The sequence below is a fragment of the Pipistrellus kuhlii genome, unplaced genomic scaffold, assembly GCF_014108245.1.
Source record: "Pipistrellus kuhlii isolate mPipKuh1 unplaced genomic scaffold, mPipKuh1.p scaffold_m20_p_2, whole genome shotgun sequence".
NCBI classification, from domain to species: Eukaryota; Metazoa; Chordata; class Mammalia; order Chiroptera; family Vespertilionidae; genus Pipistrellus; species Pipistrellus kuhlii.
The window spans coordinates 185,338,058-185,361,298 of record NW_023425515.1 but is presented as its reverse complement, the minus strand read 5'-3'; the positions used below and the strand labels follow the sequence as shown (position 1 = coordinate 185,361,298).

The 23,241-nt window shown below is 52.2% G+C and overlaps 1 protein-coding gene across 7 annotated transcripts in view; it reads right to left on the bottom strand.

Annotated features, from left to right (window-relative positions):
• The window catches only part of TMCO4 (transmembrane and coiled-coil domains 4), a 62,934-nt gene that overhangs the window by 14,532 nt on the left and 25,161 nt on the right, over positions 1-23,241 (bottom strand). For all 7 annotated transcript variants that reach the window (XM_036445836.2, XM_036445838.2, XM_036445839.2 and 4 more), the window contains 6 exons: positions 18,604-18,701; positions 18,216-18,359; positions 17,272-17,391; positions 16,596-16,760; positions 15,569-15,705; positions 13,988-14,072 (listed from right to left, as the gene is read on the bottom strand). In XM_036445836.2, coding sequence (XP_036301729.1) covers positions 13,988-14,072; positions 15,569-15,705; positions 16,596-16,760; positions 17,272-17,391; positions 18,216-18,359; positions 18,604-18,701 — 749 coding nt within the window. The remainder of the gene's footprint in view (positions 1-13,987; positions 14,073-15,568; positions 15,706-16,595; positions 16,761-17,271; positions 17,392-18,215; positions 18,360-18,603; positions 18,702-23,241) is intronic.

Here is a 23,241-nt window from a genome sequence, read left to right as displayed (position 1 = left end):
ATAGAGGACGAGATTTTATTCCAGCCCCTTCCCTGGGCAGACGAGGAGACTGAGTCTCAGAGGGGATGGGGGCATGCCCAAGGCCACACAGGGAGTGGGAACCAGGCTGGGACCAGGACCCAGACTGCAGAGAGAGCTGCCTGCTCCCTGGGGCCGTGCTTCCTGCTGTCTGCAGTAATAACACAAAGCTCAGCGACTGCATGCGCGTTACCATTGCTCCCACAGCGCCCAACGGTTATTGACCCAGGGCCAACCACTGAGCTCAGCAGCTCTCTCTTGGGGCCGCCCACTCAAGCCACCTGCTCTGCCCACTGAATCTCACAGAAGAGCTGGGACCACTTTCCATCCCTGGGTGTTGACACTTGGAGGGCTTGGGACCCCTTGTGGCCAGAAGTGGCAATGCAGGATTCCTGACTGAGTTATCCAGGGCAGCTGCTAGCATCCTGAAGTTGCCCGTGACCTTGAACTGAGACAAGTAGTTAAACCTCATTAGACTCAAGTCAGGGCGGGCTGCGGGCTGGAAACACGTTTACCCTTCTCTGAAGCTGGCTGGCCGCTGTCTTACTAGACCTTTTCCTCTTTCCTCCTCAGGCTGCTGCCACACTCCGATTGCTCTTCTTAGGTTTTAGAGACGTTGCAAACCTGCTCTCTGTGATGTTGCAAACGTGGGATAAGCCATGTGACGGGCTCTCAGTAACACACATGTTAGCGAAGGGAGGTCGGCGAGAATCACTTCAGACACAGGGTGGAGTTCTGTGGGGCAGCTCGGAGCCGTCACCATTCCCGTAACAGGATGGTCCAGGAGGGAAACTCGGGCTAGGAGACAGATGCTGGCCACTGGAGTAGGTGATGGAAGCGAAAAAATGCCAAAATTCATTGCTCGGTCCAAAACCTTATAACAGCAGATTTCAGCCGTCTGGGTAAAAGGCGAAAGCTCCTTGCTCAGGGACCACCTTCAGTATGAAGCAGGCCCCTTCCTGGCACGGACGACCCCTCCCATGACGAGAACTCATGCAGACGCCCCCACTGCTCAAGACCAAGAACAGACACCAGCTTTAACGTTTCCCAAGAGCTCCAGCGAGACTCCACCGCCGTTTTGCCGCAGGAACAATGAATGTTTGCTGCAATGTGTTTAGGTTTATTCCAGTTGCTACTCTCCACCTTGGGAATTTTTAAGGCTTTAAAAGATGGTCCTGCAGCTTACTTTTATCCGTGAGAACTTGGATAAACCAGTTTCTGTCTTGTCAAGTGCCCATGTTTTCAGCGGCTCACACTGGAATCCTTTTACCACATGGCCCTTCTCAGTGGGGAGACTGTCTTAGCTTTTCAAAAAAATTAAGAGCTGCCCTAACCGGTTTGGCTCAGTGGATGGAGCGTCGGCCTTGGGATTGAAAGGTCCCAGGTTTGATTCTGGTCAAGGGCATGTACCTTTGGTTGTGGGCACATCCCCAGTAGGAGGTGTGCAGGAGGCAGCTGATCGATGTTTCTAGCTCTCTATCCTTCTCCCTTCCTCTCTGTAAAAAATAAAAAATAAAAAAAAATAAAAAAATAAAAAAATAAAAAATCAATAAAATGTATTTTAAAAAATTTAAAAGCTGAGGACGAACACTGCCTTTGCAATAGCATACTTCCATCTACTCTATCACCTTGGCCTTAAAATATGTATATAAATTGAGTTTTTATAAAACTAAATATTTAAAAAACATATATATTTATTTATTTCAGAGAGGAAGTGAGAGAGAGAGAGAGGGAAACAGAAACATCAGTGATGAGAGAGAATCACTGATTGGCTGCCCCCTGCACGCCCCACACTGGGGATTGAACTTGCAACCCAGGCATGTGCTCCCGCCGGGAATTGAACTGTGATCTTTTGGTTCATAGGTGAACACTCAACCACTGAGCCACGCCAGCCAGGCAAAACTAAACATTTTTAAAATATACCAAACAGGGCCGGCTCTACCTAAAAGCCCACGGAGAACCCTCTGTGCAGAGGCCCCTCCGCCACTGGGAGCACCGCTCCTGGCCTGCCTTTGGCCTGTCTTTCCCACACAGCGGGCTCTCTCACAGCGGGGGCAGGCCCGCCCAGGTGTTTCCGAACAGCCTCCCCCCTGTCACGTCGTCAGTAATGAGATTCTCCTGGGCCGCAAAGACCAAAGGATCTCAAGTTTGAGGAGCGGAAGAGCCGGATTGTCTCCCTCCCGGCAGGGGGTCGTGTGTGCAGCCAGCGATAAGCGGCAAATGGAGGAGGGAATTATCTCCCGCCTGCCGGCCCAGGAAACAGACCTTGAAGGAAATATGAATTGCATCCAGCACAAACAAGATCCATTCCAACACCCCCCTCTCCTCCCCGCACCACGATAAGCACGTGGAGAGAAGCCGCCGGAGGGAGGGGGAGGGCGACAGGTGGGGAGGGAGACAGAGCTGAGGCAACAGGGACGCTCTGCCCGTCTCCCCCTCCCCTCCATGCAGGGAAGAGCTGCTTAAAGAAGGTCATGTGGCTATATTACAAGGACGTGGGGTGAATTCTTTAGGGGACGAGTAAGCAAGCCTTCATCTGCCCCTTGGGGTCCCAGTCTCTTGGATTTGGCCATGCAAAGTGGTAAGGCTGGTACCAGCACCCCGGCACCCGGGAAATGAATCTGCACGCCTGACTCCTCCTTGCTCCCACCCGGGGGACGAAAGCTGGGTGGGTCCGAGAACAAAACAGAACTAGTGGGTGGATGTCACGGAGGGAACTGTCACATCAAAGGTGGTGTCAGCCGTCAGGAGGATGGAAGAGAGGAAGGGAAGAGGGATAGAAAGTTAGAAACATCGTTGAGAGAGGAACATTGATCAGCCGTCTCCTGAACTCCTCCCCCCCCCCCCCCCCCCCCCCCCGACTGGGGATGTGCCCGCAACCAAGGTACATGCCCTTGACCGGAATCGAACCCGGGACCCTTGAGTCCACAGGCCAACGCTCTATCCATTGAGCCAAACCGATTTCGGCCATAAGATTTTTTTTGATTGACTAATTTTAGAGAGAGGGAGGGAGAAAACAGAGAAACATTAATTTGTTGTTTCGCTTGTTTATGCATTCCAAATTTCCTGTTCTTTTTTTAGTGCTTTGTTCTTTCCACTTATTTTCAATGTTTTAATTTATGTCTTTAATAATTGTAAACACTTTTTTGGAGGGTCTAATCCTGATGCTTGTTGTTTCTGAGACTCTCCCCATGGCAGTTTTTCCCTTGTGTGTTTTAAAGTAAGTCTAGATTCTGAGCTCATCGTTAAAGCTGCTCACGTGTTTACAGATGGGAATCTGGTGGCCTGGGTGGAGGGCCTGTTTTCTCCAGAGTAAGATGACGTCAGCTTTTTTGACGTGGGATTCCTGGGTCATGCAGGTAGCATTAATTTGAACGCTAATCCAGTAAGGCCTGGCCCTGAGTCTCTGAATTTCCAAGGAGACATCCCCGCCCCATTCTGGGGACATGACTACTGCTTTGGCTTCTGTTTCCTCCTTGTTTCTCAACTCTGGTAATTTCCTTACTTTTGGGGAGTGCAGCCAAGCATTTAAAGGGACATTTGCTAGAGCTTGCCTCGCATTTCGGGAGTATTTGTAATGGAAGAATTTCCAGGCAAATTAGTCCATTATTGCCACTGCAGAAGCTTCTGGTTTGTTTAGCTCTGTTATTTGTTAACCTCCCTTTTATTTATTTTTAAAAATACATTTTTATTGATTTTAGAGGGGAAAAAAGAGAGAGAGAGAAACATCAATGGTGAGAGATAGAAACATCAATCACTGATTGGCTACCTCCTACACACCCCACACTGGGGATGGAGCCCATAACCCAGGCATGTGTCCGACCAGGAATTGAACTGTGACTTCCAGGTTCGTAGGTCAATGCTCAACCACTGAGCCATGCTAGCCAGGATGTTAAATTCCCTTTTTAAAGAAAAGGTTCAGGTCTCAGGCTCAGAGCTTTTGGCAGGTGACAGCATTACGCTAGATCTCAATAGCATTGTTTTATTTTTATTATATAACTTAGAGGCCTGGTGCATGAAATTCATGCATGGAGGGGGGGCCCTCAGCCCGGCCTACACCTTCTCGCAATCCAGGACCCCTTGGGGGATGTCCAACTGCTGGTTTAGTTCCTATTCCACAGGGATACCAGCAGTTGGACATCCCTCTCACAATCCAGGACTGCTGGCCCCTAGGTGCTTGCCTACCTACCTGCCCGAATGCCCCTAATCACTCTGCCTTCCTGCCTGACCACCCCTAACTGCCTCTGCCTGCCTGCCTGCCTAATCACCCCTAACTGCTTTCCTGCCTGGCTAATCACCCCTAACCACCACTGCCTACCTGCCTGATCGCCCCTAACTGCTCATCTGCCTGCCTGATTGCCCCTAACTGCCTATGCCTTGGCTCCTGCTGCCGTGGCTTCATTTGGAAGGATGTCTGGAATGGTGTCCTGAGCAGCCTACATCCCAGGATGTCTCTGTGAGCATGCGTGTGTGTCCGTGGACCTCCTTGGTCCTGAGGCAGCTCTCAGGACCAAGGAGGCCATGACCTCGGTCACTGATTTCTCCTCTCTGGAACTGATTTCTCCACAGAGTCTGTCGCATGACAGGGGCCTCCCAGTGACGGCTGGGACGTTGTAAAATTCTCAAAAACAACCTCACCTGAGTTCCCATCCACCTTAAAAAAAAAAAAAAAGAGCCATGTCACTGTTTTTTCAGTGTTCAGGTCATTTTAAAACACGGTGACTTGGCACTAAAAAGACACAATTATTATTTCGTTGTCCTTTCTTATAAGAAATGTTTGGCCAGATCAGTCCCTCCGGATTGTCATCCAGGAAAAGAAAAAGGTCACTCAAATAACAGCACATGTCGGGCAGCTGCTGCCTGGAAGTCCAGTCACGCTGAGCTGGGCAGAGCTTCTGCTCTGATAACACTGAGCGGTGGTCCGATGCCAGCCCGAGGGAGCCGGGCCAGGACGCACCTGTCCATATCCTCATCTGGAAAATGGCCCAGGAGTCCCTGTGAGAAAGGGAAGCCTTCGGGCTGTTGGGAAGGTTCCATGGGATGATTCCTAGAAACACCTGGCACAGCAGGTACTGGGTAAATAGCAGGTCTTCCCCCTCTTTGTGCTTTGGATGCCTAAAATGTGAGCCAGAGGACGTTAAGTGGGTGGCACAGACATCTCTCCGGAAGCAGGAGCAGCTGCTCAGTCTTGCACAAGCCCTCGATGGAAGGCAGTCAGTAGACTCGGCCCAGCTAGCTTGTCCCAAACCCACCCAGTGCTGGGCTTTGAAGAGCCCCTTCTTCTGGATAACGTCTGCCCTCCTGAAAGTCACCAGAAGGTGGCGCTGTGGCGACCACAAAAATTCCAGGTGTCTCTATGGCCAGGTATGGGAGCTTCCTGGATTGCCATTCCAGTTAGAGAGGGCTAGAGTGGCCTGCCACGGGGTGGGCTGACCACACTCAGATCGCCCACGGCTCCCTGGGGCCTCTGAGATGAGCCATGAGACGGAACCTGGCGGTCCCTGATTTTAACTAGCTGTGCAGCCTGGGCAAGTGGGGTAACCACTCAGCTATAATGTGAAAGGGTCTCACGGGGGCAGGGTAGAGAGCCCTGGTGTGGGAGTCAGGCCCGGGCCCACCCTCAGCTCTGTGGTGTACGGGCTGTGTGATGGAGAACAATCCCCCGAGAGCTGAGCCTGCTCTCCTGAGAACCAGGGACAAGCGTCCCTCTGTCCCTGGCTGGCTGTGACAGTAAATGCAGCCACTACACGTGAAGGGCCCGCCATGAAGGGAACTCGATCAGCTGGCTTCGTTTGGTGCAGTTCGACAAGCCCTGTTATAGGGGATCCAAGGTGGGGCCACACGGGGCTGGAGACACTGCCTTGGGGAGGTGGGGCGAGAGAGGAAAGGCCTTCAATGGGTAGGTGCAGCCACCGGCGGGGACGGCTGCAGGGCAGGGCAGGGACTGTGTTCGGAAGGGAGATCCCCTTCTACCTGAAGTCCCAATGGGGAAGAGACCTGGCTGACCACTGCCCCCTCTGTGTTCTGCACAGGTCCTGGCAGAAGTAGGTGCTCAGCACAAGTCGGCGGCTAATGGATAAATAAATATATCGAGTGAAAGTTAAAACGGAAGACTCAAGTCAGGGCCTGCATCCGTCTCTGCTTTTAGTCTGACCGATCGAGCCCCTGTGTTCAGAGAACCCTGTTCATCCCAACCTTCCTCCTCCCACTTCCCAGCAGAAGCCTTCGCGCAGGCGGCCTGCCTTCCCAGGCCACTTACCTTCCTGCCTCTGCGTCTTTGCTGTCGCCAAGCCTGGGCTCCAAGGCCTCCTGCCTCCCTCACTGCCTCTCAAGGCTACTAGTTCTTAAAGGCCTACCATTCTCCCCCCTCTCCCTCCCCCAAACCTCCCCTGCCACCCAGAGGAAAGGCTTAGCGTCGAGGCCCTTGTGACAAAGGCGCCTGGACCAGTCACCTCACCTCTCCGGGCTTCTGATTCTCCATTCGTAAAAAATGGAAACTCTAACACCTGCTTCCAGGTGTAACCAGGCCCACACCTTCCACCGTGCCTGGGAAGAAGATCAAGATGGAGGTTGTCCCTCTCCGGCACATAGTAGGTTCTCAATAAACATCAGCTCCTCCCCTCCTCCCCCTGTTGGAACGACGGTTCTTTATTCTGGAGATGAGCAGCTGCTCTCCATGAGTGTCTGCAGGGCAATGTGGCAGACGGACTAACCCCACTTCCCACTGCTTTCTGAGCCTGTGGCCCAGGCTCGACGAGTCCAACGAAGCCTCAATCTCTAGCACCAGCTGAATTCCAAAATGTACAACCACCCAAATGGAAACACAACGTGGGACCTGCTGCCTGATTCATCGTCTCCCCAGGTGCTCCCCAAAGCGGAAGAGACCTGATCGACCTCTAGGCTCAGTTTCCAAGGGAGCCCCTGCCGCCAGCCTCCTGACAGCCAGGCAGCTTCCTGAGAGATTCTTCCCCACCAGGACACTCCCCTCCCTGTTCCGGGTCTGCAAGCCCAGCCCCGACCTTGCTGGCCAGCCAGAGGCAGAGATGTCTGAGGCTCTGGGGGCGGAATAAGCCTGAACCTGAGCGCTCAGCTCCTAACGAGGGTGCCGCTCTCTAGCAGAGTAAGTCAGGTTGAAAGCTGGCACCTCCGTGTGCCCTCACGGGCCTTCTGTTCTGCTTTGATCGCTTGAAAGCTACTCGCTAAATTCGCAGCTCAATTACGGCAACGGGGTAATCACAGGAGAAAATACCTTCATAACCCTAAGAGGGACAAAAATAGTGGTTACTAAGTGCCGGCAGTGAGACAGCCATTCTGCTAACTGCTTTACATATACCAGTGGTAAGCAAACTCATTAGTCAACAGAGCGGCAAACCGCGGCTCTCGAGCCACATGCTAGATACTGATATATACTATCCCACTTAATCCTCTTAATCGTCCTCTGAAGAAATATTGCTAGACCCATTTCACAGGTGAGGAGACTGAGGCCTAGGACTAAAGCATGCACCTGTTCGTTCAGCTTGAAGTAGTGGAGCTGGAATTCAGGTCCAGGCCCTGCTCCCCTGTATCTGAGCCTCTTAGCTGGTTTATGTATCCCGTTCAGGTTTGCCTTTTTTCTGGCTGTGATGTTTTATATGTATCCACAAGTTGTTGCTTTCGTGGCTGTGTTTCCTGAGAAGTCCTGCCAATCCTTTGAGGAAAGAGATGTAGCTTTGTATGAATGAATAGATGAATGAATGAATGAGTGGAGGTGTGAAAAAATGAGTGAACAAAAGACAGAGGAAATCAAGAATAATGAAGAATATACTACAGACTTAAAAGGTCAGAGTTTACACAGGGACATCCTGTCCTGGGGTGCCCTGCCATTAAAACACAAAGTGTGGTCTGTGCACTGACACCCCCCAACCCCCTCGGCAGGAGCGTTTCTATCTTCTCTTCTGCACAACAGGCCTGGCAGTTTTCTAAAAGATAACAGTTTGGACAATACCGGCTAAGCAGGCTTGATGCTCATGGACATCCTAGATACAAGGACAAGCAACCCCACTTCCCATTACAGAACGCCAGGAACTGAGATGGTGAATTAACATGTAAATTAATGAGACTGGAGGGTTTCCCTCCCTGTTTTAAAACCCCCCAGGAATGCTCCTTCTCTACAGACAGTCCAGATTCTTCAGTTATTATGGACTAAGTCTCATGCACAGGACTTGCTTTTGCAAAATTCTGAATGAGGGGCAGGCCAGGAGGGGAGGAGACAGCATGGCCACAGGAGAGGGGTCTGTCCAGGTGTCTGGGATGGTCATCAGGAAGAGAAATGTCCCTGGACACCATTCCCTCTCTATCCCTGGCACTTGCTGTGTCCCCAGGCACGTGGGCAGCGAGCATGGACATCTGTTCCATCTGCCGCGTGGCGATTATCGGGGGACATAAAAGAATCAGCATTCTGTTTGTGCATTTGCATAATGGGGCTCTGATCAGCTCTGGGTGCAAAATGGATAAACTCGTGTTTCTGAAAAGCCTAGGAGCAAACCTGGGGACATGCTGGTCACGTGGGTACTGCAGCCCGCACTGCTCCATCAGGGTGCCAGCGACCTCCAGGGCCCACATCAAGGGCGTCTGCATCCCTGAGAGGAAGCAAATGCCCTCAAAGGCAGTTGGCATAATCCCTGGCCAAGCCTCTTGGAAACACCCTGTTCGTGTAGACAAAAGCAGCAAGAACGCTAACTTCTGCTAACTCCTTCCTCCCTGGGAGCATGGTCGACTAAAGACGGTCCTGTGTTTAGCGAGCTCAGATGTGGTGTCGCAGCCTTGGATAAATCCATCTAATAAAGTAACCGAGAGAGGAAGAAAGTGGCCCCTGTTTAATGGGGGTCTCCCATGTGCCAAGCATTGTGCTGTCATTTCCACCATATTACAGGGCCAGCTATGCGGTCCCCCACACCTACATCATTGTGCCAAGTCCCTTACTGGCCCTGGAGACACAGGGGGAAGGAAATGGACACCTCTTCATTGGTAAAACAGGACTATCAATCCCCACATCTCAGGGCTCTTAGTACACCAAGGGGGGGAGACTATGCAAAATGCTTAGTGTAGCTTAGTGCCTGGTGCACTGTGGGAAGGGTTCAATAAGCATTCAAGCCCCAGGACACTGGGGAGGCATCAGTGTCCCCTTTGACTAACGAGCCTGAGCCACAGAGGTGACGTGACCTGCCGTAGGGCGCCCAGACAGAAACTTGCAGGGCCTGGACTTGAACTCAGGCGTCTAGATCCCGGGCCCCGTGTTTCTTCATTCAGCTTAGGGGTGTCGAACTCAATCAGAGAAGGGGCCAAAATCTAAAATCCAGCCTAAATCGCGGGCCGAATGGTTTACTGAACAGTCATAAACTGTCATTGTGATGGAAACGCAGTGGAGTGCAGTGATGACAGCGCAGTGCGGGCCACATTGCAAGGCCTGGCGGGACGGATTTGGCCCGCGGGCCTTGTGTTTGACACATGTGATTCAGCTCCTGACTCTCAACTGATTGCCACGGGCCTGTGCATCTTTAAGACACGGGGGGAGTGATTCAATGGAGGCAGCTTACAGGTGGAGAGGGGGTGGGGGAGCCAGGACTGTCCTAATTAGTGGGTGGCAGTGCCAGGGTCCAGCAGCCCCATGGGTTTTATTTGTCGGATACACCGACAGGCAAGCCGACTCATCTCGGGATGTCTCTCCCACGGGGTGGATGGGGTCCCGGGCAGAGGTAATGGCTCTAGTTCACTCCCTCCAAATCCTCCGGGAATGAAGAGGAGAGCAGATGCATACGTCAGCAGAGGAAGAGCTGATTTCTTGGTTCATGAGGCCATTGCCTGGCCCAGCCAGCAACAACAAGTCTGTCTGAATGGAGCTTACTTTCCAACCAGTTAATTTTTGAAACCTTTGAAAAGCAAATACATAGAGACATGAGCATTCCACTGTGGTCTGGGGCCCGGGTCTCTCAGGGAGACTTGGAGAGTGGCTCTTGTTGGCATGAGGCACTGCCACCCCTGCCCTTGCCACCTGCTGGGGCCAGAAATACTCTGGGTCAGAGGATTGGTCACTCCCGAAGCACGCCCACCCTGCTGGCTGGCAGGTGGGCCATCGTCAGAAGTGCCTGCTCATCTCTGGGCGTTCTGGCTACGCTCATGTCCTGTCCGAACGCACACACGTGACAGGTGTGCTTTTGTCTTGGGGTGTCGAGTGGGCAGGATCACTGCATGGATGTGCGTGTGCTGGCTGATCGTGCCTGCTGGGCAGTCCGGAAGTGGGGTGACCCAAGTGTCCTGGGTCACTAGAAGGTTGGGCCAGTGACTGTATCTTTGTAAGCCTCAGTTTTCCCGTGTGTAAAATGGGCACAGTGACAATCTCCTAGGATTACTGTGAGGATTCAATGACAGCTGGCAAGATGGTGACAGGACGAAGCAAGCAGGCTCTCTTTCTGTCTGAAGAGACGATGCCTCAGCCACACTGAGCATTCAGATGCTCATCCAGAAGGCAAGCGATTCCCCTTGGGAGACCTTCCTTCCCACCCAGCCCGGGCGCATCTGAGTACGGGGCAAGGCTGCTCTGAGAACCGGAGGAACAGATGGAGAGAGCTCCAAAGCTGCCTCACGCATCTCCAGGATGATACAGAGCGAGCAGGGTCCAGCCCCCGATGCCCCTCTGCCAACCCAGACCCGAGGGTCAGTCCGCAGGGTCAATTTTCATCGTCTCATTTTAACTTCCCCACGAGCCTTTGAATGCTCTAAGTCCACCTTCAGATGAGGAAGCTGAGGTTCAGAGCGATTCAATGACCTCCGCCTGGTCCCACAGCTGGTCAGGCCCCAAATCCAGGCCCACCTACCAGCAAAACCCCAGTTCTTTCCGTTGGGCCATCCGTAAAGATGCCGGGGAGGGAGCAGCGACCAGGAAAGAGGCAGGAAGGCAGCTGCTTTGGGAACCATCCCCGAAAACGGAGGTGCAGGGACATCTCAGTGTCTCCCGAACTGGCCCTGCTACCCAGAGGTGCCACCTGCCTCCCTCCACCAGCTTCCAGCCTCACTTCCGCTTGCCACGGCCAAATGGAAAATGGTAATTGATTCAGTTGGATCCATAGGGGAACGGAAGATTTGGCCTGCGTTACCGATCTGAAGTTATCGTGTAATTTATGCTAATTGCAGCCAAAGACAGGCCTTGCTCCTCTAAATGGAGAATCGGTCCTATTAATAAGAGCACGTCACTCCCGGTAATGAGGAGCCTGGCAGATGGTCTGCTGCATGGGCTGCGGGAAGGATGGCAAGGGAAGGAGCAAAACGATGACAGCACAGAGAAGGACAACTTTTCAGGAGCCTCCCCCGGGTCAGGGGGAGCAGTTTTAGAGACCAAGGGAGTCTGCAGCCACCCTGGTCCCTGGAGGCTGTTAGAGGATGTGTTGACCAGGACCCAGCCTGGGTTGCCTGCCTGACTTCCTGCTCTCTGGCCTTCGCCACTGACCAGCGGGGACTTGAATTTCTTATTGCACATGGAGAGATAAGATGTCCAGAGAGGCTGTGTCCTTGCCTAACCCAGGCTACCCAGAGGCAGGACTCAGAACCAGGTCTCACTGACAGCAACGCCCATGCTTTCCTTTCCGCAATATTGAGTCTGGGTTACCATCGGAGTCTGGGTTGCCGTCGGAGTCTGGGTTGCCGTCGGAGTCTGGGTTATTGTCGGAGTCTGGGTTATTGTCGGAGTCTGGGTTGCTGTTGGAGTCTGGGTTATTGTCGGAGGCTGGGTTACTGTCGGAGGCTGGGTTATTGTCGGAGTCTGGGTTACGGTCGGAGTCTGGGTTGCCGTCGGAGTCTGGGTTATTGTCGGAGTCTGGGTTGCTGTTGGAGTCTGGGTTGCTGTCGGAGTCTGGGTTATTGTCGGAGGCTGGGTTATTGTTGGAGGCCGGGTTATTGTTGGAATCTGGGTTACTGTTGGAGTCTGGGTTTCTGCCTGGCATTATGGGCGCAGTGCACTGCCCACCTTACACCCAGGCCTCGGCAATCGTTTGCTTTGGCAAGCAGAATACGTGGAAGATTAAAAACTGCCGAGCCCCGGAGTGTCGTCTCGTACACCAGAAGGTTGTGTGCGGGAGGCAGCCCTTTCACACCCATGTTTCTCTCTCTCCCTGCCCCCCTTAACAATCCAAGTTTTAAAAACTGCCCAAAATTCTTTGCCACTTCTCCCACCCAGAAGAGGAATCAATCTCCCCTTGGACCCTTTGAATCTGACCAGGCCTGCCGCTTGGTTTAACCAACAGAACATGGCAGAAGAGCTGCCTTCTAGAATCTCGGCCTTCAGACGCCTTGGGTTTCACTCTTGCCATCTTAAAAGGCTGCCTGAGGACACCACCTAAGGAAGCCGTGGGGGTGAGAGGTCTGGGGAGGGACTGAGGCGCCCGGGCAGCTGCCAGCGCCCACAGCCAGACAGTGAGTGGGATGGACTTGGATGGCCCAGGCATTCCAGCTCTGAGGGCAACTGCCGAGTGAGACGAGGAGAAGAACTGCCTAGTCCCAGGGTCAGCAAACTGCGGTTTGCTAGCCACATGCGGCTCTTTGGCCCCTGAGTGTGGCTCTTTCATAAAATACCACTGCCTGGGCGAGTCTATTTTGAAGAAGTGGCGTTAGAAGAAGTTTAAGTTTAAAAAATTTGGCTCTCCAAAGAAATTTCAAATGTTGTACTGTTGATATTTGGATCTGTTGACTAATGAGTCTGCTGACCACTGGCCTAGTCAATTGCCACCAGTAATCAGTTATGGCTGTTTTGAGCCACTGTGTGGGCAGGCTGTTAGCAGTGATAATTAACTGATACAGAATGCTAGTAAATACGATGTGAGCAAAGTTCTGAATGTGCATGTGTGGCCTGGCCTGGCTCTGTGCTCTCGTGAGAAACTGGAAGAGCATGCCCCAGTGGCTGCTGCCCTTCAACGTCCCCCGGACAAAGGCACGTGGAGCCAGATCCGAGCTCAGCCTGCAGCCTGGGCCCAAGCCTATGCCACTTACAGCCAGAAACAGGCTATTCAAGATCCTGGGCATGAACATATCTGTTTGGGGGTGGTTTGTTACGTGGCGTCACTGTAGCACTAACTGACTGATACACCCATCCCGCCTCTCTATATCCCACACGTTTGCATAGCAAGGACTGTGTTCTGTGTGAGAGACAGTCCCCCTGTTTTTCCCGAGAGAGGTTTCGGTGGCGATATAGGTATAATTTGTACAAAGCTGCAGAAAGACGGAACAAGGCGTTATGCAGTAGGAGTCAATGGCATTTCTGCAGCTCAGCAGAGCCATTTACTGGAGGGGATGAAGAGCTAAGGATGGGGAGATGTTGGGGGGACCCACAGGGGCCCTCCCAGCAGGCCATGAGGCCCCAGGTGGATTATCTCTGGCAGGCAGAGCAGGAAAGGCAGGCAAAGGGTGCCTTTTTGACTTGCTCTGTCTCTGCTGATGCTGGGCAGGGGGAGCTCGTATATAGAGAGGGAAGGCACAACGCCCGCCTTCACCAAAGCTCCAGATTAGCCTTCTCAGTGGTTACTGCCTGACCTCTGACCCCAGGCTGGATTTTCCTGCTGAAAACAGCCCAGCCTCCCCAGGGCCTTCTGAATGGTGGTCCCAGGTTACCTAAACTGGGAATGGGACACTGTTGACTGATGTGGACAAAACCAGGTGGAAAGGAGGCCGCTGAGAGCTGCAGGGGGCCTCAGGGGCCTCCAAAACGGCATAGAGAAGGTGGGGAGGCCCCGCGCGGTGCTCACACACAGGGCATGGCCCTTCCACACTGAACGCCGAGGATGGCACGTCCCCCATGTCTGTGCAACCGAGAAAACAGCTCTGACCCCCAGTCCATGTCTAAAAGCTGAGAACACATTCACAGACTCACGACCCCAGGTCCCAAACCTCTGGACTGGGTGTAAACGTGGGGAGGGGCTTCGCCTGTGACAACAGCCAGACTCACCTTTCTCCTGCGCCATCTCGTGCAGGCAGAAGTAGATGACTCTGGCTCCCAGGCTGAAGCCAATCAAAGTGACAGGCCGCCGGCCCTGGGGGAGAAGGACACAGGTGTCTGGGAGGGCACATAGCTGGTTCTACAGAACACCAGCTCCGAAGAGGGCGGCCCTTGCCCACTCCTCAGTGCCTGCCGTGAATGTGATGCAAGGTGCATGTGCCTGTCTCGCCCCCCGAACTCCGATGGCCCAATCAGGAGAGTCAGGGCCCTCGTCACACAGGATCACACCTGACCCCGGAGTCGGCTGCCTCCAGGGCCCACGGGCAGCCGCTGGCTGGGTTAATTCCTTTTCACCTCAAACCATAATCCAGCCCTCATCTCTTCTGCCCCCGGAGACAGGACCCATCTACCTCATGACCAATGACTGCAGGGAGGTGGGGCCATTCTGGAGCCGGGGAGAGGAGCGGGAAGGTACCCCAGATGCGAAGGGAAAAAGCAGAGTGACATGGGAGGGCCAGCTGTTCTCTCTCTAGACAGGCAGGTGGGGCATGAAATACTGGCCTTACGTGATAGGAGTAGGGAGTCAAGTTAGACGTAAAGAGGAACTTTCTGACTAAAGAACTAGTAGAAAAGGTAACACATAAGAAAAAGGAAGTTATTTGGGGTATCTGGGCACAGGTTCTGTTTGGAGCAGATGAGCTCCCAAGGCCCAGTCCGGTCTCACTGGTCTATCCCTTTTCCTTGTTTTTGTGTCAACACGTGCCCACCTCCATTTACTGCCATTAAATAGGACTCCAGCTCTGAGGACCCTGATGGCAGAGGCTGCTACTCAGCTCCCAACATCTCTACACCACCACCACCCTTCTGCCCGCCCCGTCCGTGGAGACAGAACTGAGTTTTCCTGGCTCCCAGCCACAGGCAATGTTTGTAACTCCCCTGTAGCGAGGGACGGCCACAGGCTGAGCCCGGGCCAGGGGTGTGAAGGAAGCAACTGGTGTGACTTCCAGGCATGCCCTTCACTCCACTTGCCTGCCTCTGATGGTTTGGGACAATGTGGATGTAACCTGGGACATATCACATGGTATATGGACCACTGATGATCTGCTCTATGCTTCTTCTTTTTAAAAAGATGTACATTTTTATTGATTTCAGAGAGGAAGGGAGAGGGAAAGAGAGATAGAAACATCAATGATGAGAGAGAATCATTGACCAGCTGCCTCCTGCACATCCTACCCTAGGCATGTGCCCTGACCGGGAATCGAACTGTTTCCTGGCTCATAGGTCAACGTTCAACCACTGAGCCCTGCCGGCGGGCAAGAGCTCCGCACTTCTATGAAGAAACACCTGGCTTTGTCCTTCCCTGCGGTGCCTCCCTTATCCAGTCCTCACCTACTTACCTGCTAGGGATGCACAGTCCATAATTTTTACTGGTCTGTCCTAGGGTACTTTTGAGACTGGGGTCGGAGGAGCAGTGAAGACCACTCCCCCCAAAGCCACTGGGCTCCCCCCACACAGATGAATTTAGGGCTAATGTCTGTGCCAGCACCCTCATTCCCCTCCGGGCCCCCAACCACAGCCGTTGCCACATACCTGCTGCCGGGAGAGCAGGACGTGGGCCAGGTGCTTGCCAACCTCTGCTGACCGATGGAGACAGACCCCCCAGGGGTTGTCAATGATGTTGGCGACAGAGAGGAGTGAGGCTGGCCAGGTCAGGGCAGCCGTAATGCCTGGGGAGGTGAAATGTCCGTGATGAAGGCAGTGGGGGTCCTTTTGGGGAAGGGGCTGGCTGGCTACTGGATGCCCGAGTGAGTGCGTGTGGCATCTCTGCCTTGGAACCTATAAGTTCTCCCAGTGTTGTCAAACTGCTACACAGCAAAGAAGAAACTTGAAGCTCATGCATTTCTGACACATGGCCTAGATCCCTTCTGTTCAGGCATCTGTCATGTGGGAGATTCCAAAGATGACCCCACTTTGTCCCTCCACTTGGTACCCTCCCACTTAGCCTGGTAACTCTGCAGTGTCTCGCCCCTGCCCTGCCCCTCCACTGTGGGCTCAGCCATGTAACTTGCTTTGGCCAATGAGATGCTGCTATTGATAGATGTGAGACTTCAAATGGACTTGTGCATGGAGGCCAGCCTCCCATGTGCTCCACCACTGGTGTGGGCTAGCCTGCTGACCCCAGGAGGAGGAGGAGAGACACATGGGACAGAGCCAAGTTGCCCTGGTTGCCCCAGCCCAGGCTAGCTAGATCGGTGGACAGTCAGCTGACCCACAGATGCACAAGCAGACCCAGCAAAGATCAGCCAACTGCAGACTCATGACTCCGGAGCTATTATGATAAGTGATGGTTATTTTAAGTCATTGAATTTTGCGGTGGTTTCTTATGCAGCAATAACCAACCGATACATTATGTGATAAAGGGATTGGCCGTTTACCTGTCTCCTCCCCACAAAGACCCTATACTTCTCACAGACAGGAACTCAGTGTCTTAACCTCTCCATGTTCCTATGGGCCAGCCCAGGGCCTGTCTCGCCCGGGGCCTCAGGTACGCAAAGGTTTGGTACCAGCGTGGATTGGGAGCGGGGGCATGCAGCTGGTGGTAGACAGGAGGACTTACCAGACAACACTGTGTACTTCAGGGCCTCCTGGGCCACGATGTTTGCAAGGCCGCTGAGGATGGTCTCCAGGGCGTTGCCGAGCTCCATCAGGTACTTGGCCTCCCAGGCCAGGCAGTACTGCTCGCAGCTGCGTGCCAGGGCAGCCCACGGAGCGCTGAAGGTGCCTGGGGAGGACGCAGGTAGGTGGGGTCTCTCCTGTCTGTGTTAGAGGATGCCCCGCCCCACTTCCCCAGACAGGGGACCACTCACCCTTAGGAATGGACAAGAGGCCCATGGTGTGTACTCTATACATACTGATGAGTGGGTGGATTTATTGATGGGTGGGTGGGTAAACAGGTGGATAGATGGATATTAGGATGCAGGGATAGTGGGATGGATGACTGATGGAAGGATAGATGATGGATGGATGGATGTGTAGGTAGTTGGGTGGATGGGTGAATGGACAGACAGTTGTATGAATGGATGATGGGTGACAGATGAATGGATGAGTAGATGGATGTCGAATGAAGTCTCCTTACTTCTCTGAGCCTCAGTTTCCTCCTCTGCAAAATGGGGCTCCCTTACCCACCCTCTAAAGACACACACAGGCCAGAGCCAGGTCAGGCCCCCACAGCAGGCCTGCTCAGCCAACATCTACCCCCTCTACATCCTGGTCCATTCCACTCTGGTCCTCACGGTATTTGCCGGATGCCAGCCACCCCGTGATGGCGATGGTGATGTGCAGCTGCCTGCCTTCCGTCAGAGGCAGGAATGTGAACTCCTCAATGGCCCCGACACGCTTCTTCATCTTGTATCCTAAAGACCCAGACACAAAAACGAGAATGGAGGTGACCTGGGGTCCCCGGGGAGGGTTAGCCAGAGTGGCTCTCTGTGTTCACAACTCACACAGTGAGGGCAGGCCATGTGCCCTGCCTTTGGACATGTCTCTCATTTTCCAACTCACTAAGGTAGGTGCCATCATCGTCCCCAATTACAGATGAGGGCAAGAGGCTTCCAGAGGCTGGCCTGCCCCTGAGTGGCAGAGCTGGGGTTGGAGCTCACTGCCCAGGCTCATCACTACCACTCCGCCCTGACTCAGTCAGTTCCATGTCGTTTTTCCTGCCCACACACTTCAGGGGTACAACACACTCCTCTCAGTAAAAGTGGACCCAACGGACCAAGATTCTCCATGTGGAAAGCGACAACCCATGTGAGGAGTTAGAGGATGCCCCATCCCAAGTCATATGTGTCAGCGGCCCCCCAATAGGAATGTGGGGGGCTGCTGACACATATGACTTGGGAAAACTCCCCCAGCAGATGCTGGGAAATGAAGAGCAGCCATGTGCTCTCTTACATGAGGAAGCCCAAGTGTCTCCGAGGAGGCCCGTCTGGAAACTTCCTAACTGGTGACAGGGAGGTCCAATGAGACCTTTCCCAGGATGTCTACACAAGGTGCATTTTCTCAAGCGCAACCCTTACACCGACCCATGTCGAGCGATCGCCCAGTTCTCTGGGAAGCCTGCTGCCAGTTCCGGCAGGCCTGGGACCCAGCATGAGAAAGGCCGTGTGCTCCTCCTCCATCTCCCGGGAGCCATCACTGGGGAGAATCTGGGTGGGGCCACCCTCCTCTGGAACCTTACCTGTCAGACTAGCTCCAGCTGCACCGAACAGCGACGTCATGACAGCTATGCCGGCCACGGAGCCCAGAGCCGCTGCCCCAGCGCTGCCAATGATCGTGGCGGCCCCGGCGGCAATAAGAGGGGCAGCCAGACCCCCCGTCACTCCTGCAAAGAAAGCAGAAAGTAGGGTAAAGGTGGGAGTGAGGACGTGGCCTGCTGGGTTATTCTCCCATCAGCTACCCGCTGCTTTCCACAGAGGCACACTAATGAACACACTGCTGATGGAGCACCTGCTATGTGCCCGGGGACACCTGCCAGCCCATCTCCTCTCCACTCCCAGCCTGACATCCCCCGTCACTCTGCACTGCACTGACCCACGTGCCACCACCTCGGCTTGAGCTGGCCTTACCGATCACTGTCCCGCCTCCGACGGTCGCCAGGCCTATCAGGAGATAGCGCTTCCATTTCCTCCGGTTTTCTTTCTTCTTCCTGGACGCCTCAGCCGTTCTGAGGGAGAAGAGGTTGGTCCTTAGGGTCAGTTGTGCCTGGCACCCCTTGGGACCCCTCTGCCTCACCAACCCCCAAGCTGGGTACTCTGTCCTTCAGAGCAAGGTACCAAGGCCACCCTGGGCCCATCGGTGCTTTTAAAAAGCTGAAAACATCCTAAAACCCAGCTGGGGAATCCCAGTGTGTGGGATGCACTACTTACCCAAAGGATCCATCCTAACAGGGTTGCAATTTGAATGATAGGAAGACAAAAAAATAACAATAACAGTAAAAGAAGCGCAAAAATATCTTTTCACAGATGGACCTGGATGAGTACCAGATAGAATCACAGACTCCCTCGCCTCCCTCCTTCCTCCCCTTCCCCGTGACATCTGCGCTCGCCTCCTTCTGGGATATTTGGAAACCAATTTCTTTCAGAATCATCACTTCAAAGATGGGTTAGAGACATGTCTGCTCTGGAGACCGTGGCCGTGGGGCAATAGCTAGAATCGTTCGGACTAGAAAGGTAAAAGCTATAAGATGTAGCAGGAGGGAAGCATTTAGAGTGATTTGGGTCAGTTGAATCCTAGGAATTGCCAACGTGAGTGCTCAGAGCGTCACTCAGCCTGTTTTCCTGATGGACACCCGGTCCTCAGTGCTTTGGGACACTAAGGAGTAGGACGAAGAGGTCATTAGGGGCACGAACTCTGAACTGAAGTTGGTGTTGGGAGAATTCAACATGTAGAGGATAGCAGACGATGATGATAAAAGAGGAATGGTTATATTGATTATGGAATTCCTGCATGTTTCATGTGGTTTATCTTATCCTTGAAGCCGTGTCACTATTGTCCCCATGTTACAAAGTCAGGGCTAAGATCCCCCCTGGAGGGGCTATGGGGATCGGTGAAGAGGAAGTCTGTCAACCATGCGGCACCATGGCACACAGTGAATGCTGACTAACGGTGGCTCCTGGGTCTTCCCGAGCCTCAGTTTCCTCTTTTGTAAAATGGCGACAACAACTCCTACCTCTTAAGGTAGTTGGTTTGTAAAGATTAAATCTATTCCTTCTTCATTCATTCAATCAACACACTGACTTAGAGTGGATGACCTGGGGGCCCTTCCGGGTGCCAGGGATCGGTAGTCTGGACCAGTATCTGTTTCCTTCCCATCTCTTCCCTCATGAACTGCACAAGATGGTGAGAAATAGCTCGCCTAGCCCGGTCAGAGCGGCGTGGTGGTTGAGCACTGATTCACAAACTAGGAGGTCTCGGTTTGATTCCTAGTCAGGGCACATGCTCAACAAGGAGGGATAATAACAATACTTAATTCCCAGGGGTATGGTGAGAGTTCTGGGGAACAGTCCACATTCAACCCTGGCATGCTGTCATCTTTCTGGTGGTCTCAGCTTGCACTTCTGGGCCATCAATTCTCAGGGGATGGGCCCTGGATCAACTGCATCAGAATCCCCGGAGGGTAGCCGTTAAAAGCACAGCTTTCCTGGGTCAGAAGCTCTAGGCGTGAGGGTACGGAAACCTCCTGTAACCAGCTCTCCAGGGATCTAGTTTCCTAGTTTGAGAACTGCCGAGCCAGACCTTCAGGGCTCAGGCTGAGCCTTTCCTGCTTTCCACCCTCAGCAGCAGGCACTGGGCTAGGACGGGGAAGGTGCTCAGAAAGAGTTTCTTGAACAGAACCGAGTCATTCTGACCAGGATTGACCCTGAACCTCTTGCTGCAGCAATCTATCCCCCCACTCGCTGTCCACATCTATGAAAATCAGAGGGGCATGGGACAGAGCATAGGCCAATCACCATCGAGAATGAAATTCTGGTTGACCAGTGTGGATCAATGGTTGAGTATCAACCTATGAACCAGGACATTGACCTATAAACCAGGAGATTACAATTCAATTCCCAATTAGCGTATATGCCCTGGTTGTGTCTTTGTCTCTAGTAGGGGCTGTGCAGGAGGCAGCTGATCAATAATTCTCTCTCATCATTGATATTTCTATCTATTCTTCTCTCTTCCTCTGAAATGAAATCAATAAAAATATCTTAAAAAAAAAAAGAATGAAATTCTGGTTGCAATAGCTATGTATGGTATCAGGTAGGTACTAGAAATATTGTGGAAAACATGTGGTAATTTATATGATTGTCTATCCACTATGCTATCCTCTTGAAACTAATACAAAATCATATTGAATGTAAACTGTAATTTAAATAAATAAAATTATTTTAAAAAGAATAAAATTCTGGGATATTAGAACAAATCTGGAATGATATAATATTTTAATGATTACTACAGATTTGTTTTTAAGAAAACAGTCACATTTTTGAGCTGGTGCCCTTGACATCTGTCAGCCCCTTCTGCTTCTAGATGGTTCCTGCAGTGACATCAGCACGTCTATGACACTAATCATCGTGTTTAGCTGAGCTTATGGAGGGGAGACTCATAGCCTCGAGGAAAGAAAAGAACTAAAAAATAAAAATAGTTCTTGAGGCTGTTGTATCTAAAGGTGTGAATGCTAGTGTATCACATCCATTTTGCCAAGGTTAGATGGACCATTACTCTAATCTCCCGCATTCTGCTCTGTATTATGAGTGAAATGTTTATAAACATTTGCTGAGTCACTCTCTCCTGGCATTCACCTGAACTGCCAATGTACTTCCTTATTTATGTAAGCACCTGAACGTCCTTCATAACTGTTTTGTCATCATCAATTATCCCAGCGTTTTCCTCCTGCTATTACTTCCCTTGTCTGAATGTCAACACGGAAAGCAGGAGATATTCGCTCTGAGTGACAGGACGATGTGTCTGTCCTATAGTTGGGAGTGAGAGCTCCGTGCACAAATCCCAATTCAAATGAAGATCTGTTCCTGCTATTGACTTTGCCTGTTGGTTAGGTACCATGGCAATCTCCGCCATCCTAGTCCCTGGCCACACTCAGGTTCTGGAAGGCCAGAGAGGACCCTGAGTTGGCCTTCCATGTCTGCCTTCCGAAGACAGAGGCAGGCGTTTAAAGACAGATCTGGGCCAAACCCCAGGCTGAAGCCACAGATGCTTAACCAAGAGCAAGAGGTCACCCTGCCCATCGCCCAGTCTCACACGTAGGTTTCAATCCCAGCCAGCTTATCTCCCTGGGAGGGTGCTCCTTGCCCAGTCATCCTTACCCCACCCTCTTCTTGGTTTTAGTCACCTTCTCCAGTGGATGGAGATGAGAGCTTATCCCTGGGATATCTAGAGACACTTCCTAGTAAAAGCTCAGAAAGCTCCATAAAACAACTATCATACCTTTGCTGCTTTCTTCAGAATTAAGGAGGGAACCTGGACGGTCCACCATGCCTTGAGGGATGCGGCAGTGAGTGACATGCAGACTGGATAGATGGTTGAGTCAACTGACCACGGGTGACCTTGGGCAAGTTAAGTCCCTCCTCTGACTTCCTGTTTCTTCCCCTGTGAGACCGTTACAACACCCAATGAGGAGACCTCGTGTGCTACATGTGCTACATCAGTAAACACTCAATAGAAATTAGATGATAACCATGTTCTTATGTCATCAGGTGTGACCGGTGTCGACCTCCAGTAGGACTTTCCGTAAGGTTCACTGAGACCGACTATGTGCCAGGCACTATTCCAAGCTTTTGATATGCATTCATTAACTGAATCCTCTGAACTGCCTAATGATGGAGATTCTACCATTATCCCCAAGTCTGAGAGGAAGAAACCAAGGCACAAATGAGTAAAATCATCAAAGAAATGGGGAAAACTTGGATGGCTTAAGGACTCAGACAGGGACCCAAGGACAGAAAGGAGGTACGTCACAGCCTGAACCCCAGCTGCGAAGGATCGCCTTGGGGTGCCGAGTGATAAGCTCACCTTGCAGAAACACAAAACCTTCGAGTTAAAGGAAACCTACATGCAATCCGATCCTCTGCTTGTATCGGCGAAGAAGCTGGTGCTGGTGCTGGTGCTGGTGCCGGAGAGGGAAAACGGCATGTTCTGGCCCACACAGAGACTGGGCAGTGGAATCAAACCAAGCACCAGGCTGAACAAGTGCTATGCTTTTCCTGGGCCTCAGGTCCTTCCAGAGACCACAGACAGAACCTGAAGCATCTCCCTAACATTGAATTAAAAAATTCCACACGTGGACTATTTTTCTGAGGGGAGGGTTCATACATAGTAATAACAGCCATGATAACAGATACTATAACAAATAATGAGATTTGTCAGCCAGTTGCTCTGTCCAAGGCCTATCTGAAGCACGTCACATGTATGAATTCATTTGAGCCCCATGAGAACCCTATGAGCAGGGTGCTATTATTTTTAAAAATATATATTTTGTTGATTTTTTACAGAGAGGAAGAGAGAGAGAGAGAGTTAGAAATATCCATGAGAGAGAAACATCAATCAGCTGCCTCCTTCACACCCCCTATTGAGGATGTGCCTGCAACCAAGATATATGACCTTGACAGGAATCCAACCTGGGACCCTTGAGTCCACAGGCCGATGCTCTATCTCCTGAGCCAAACTGGTTAGGACGCAGGGGTCCTATCATTATCCCAATT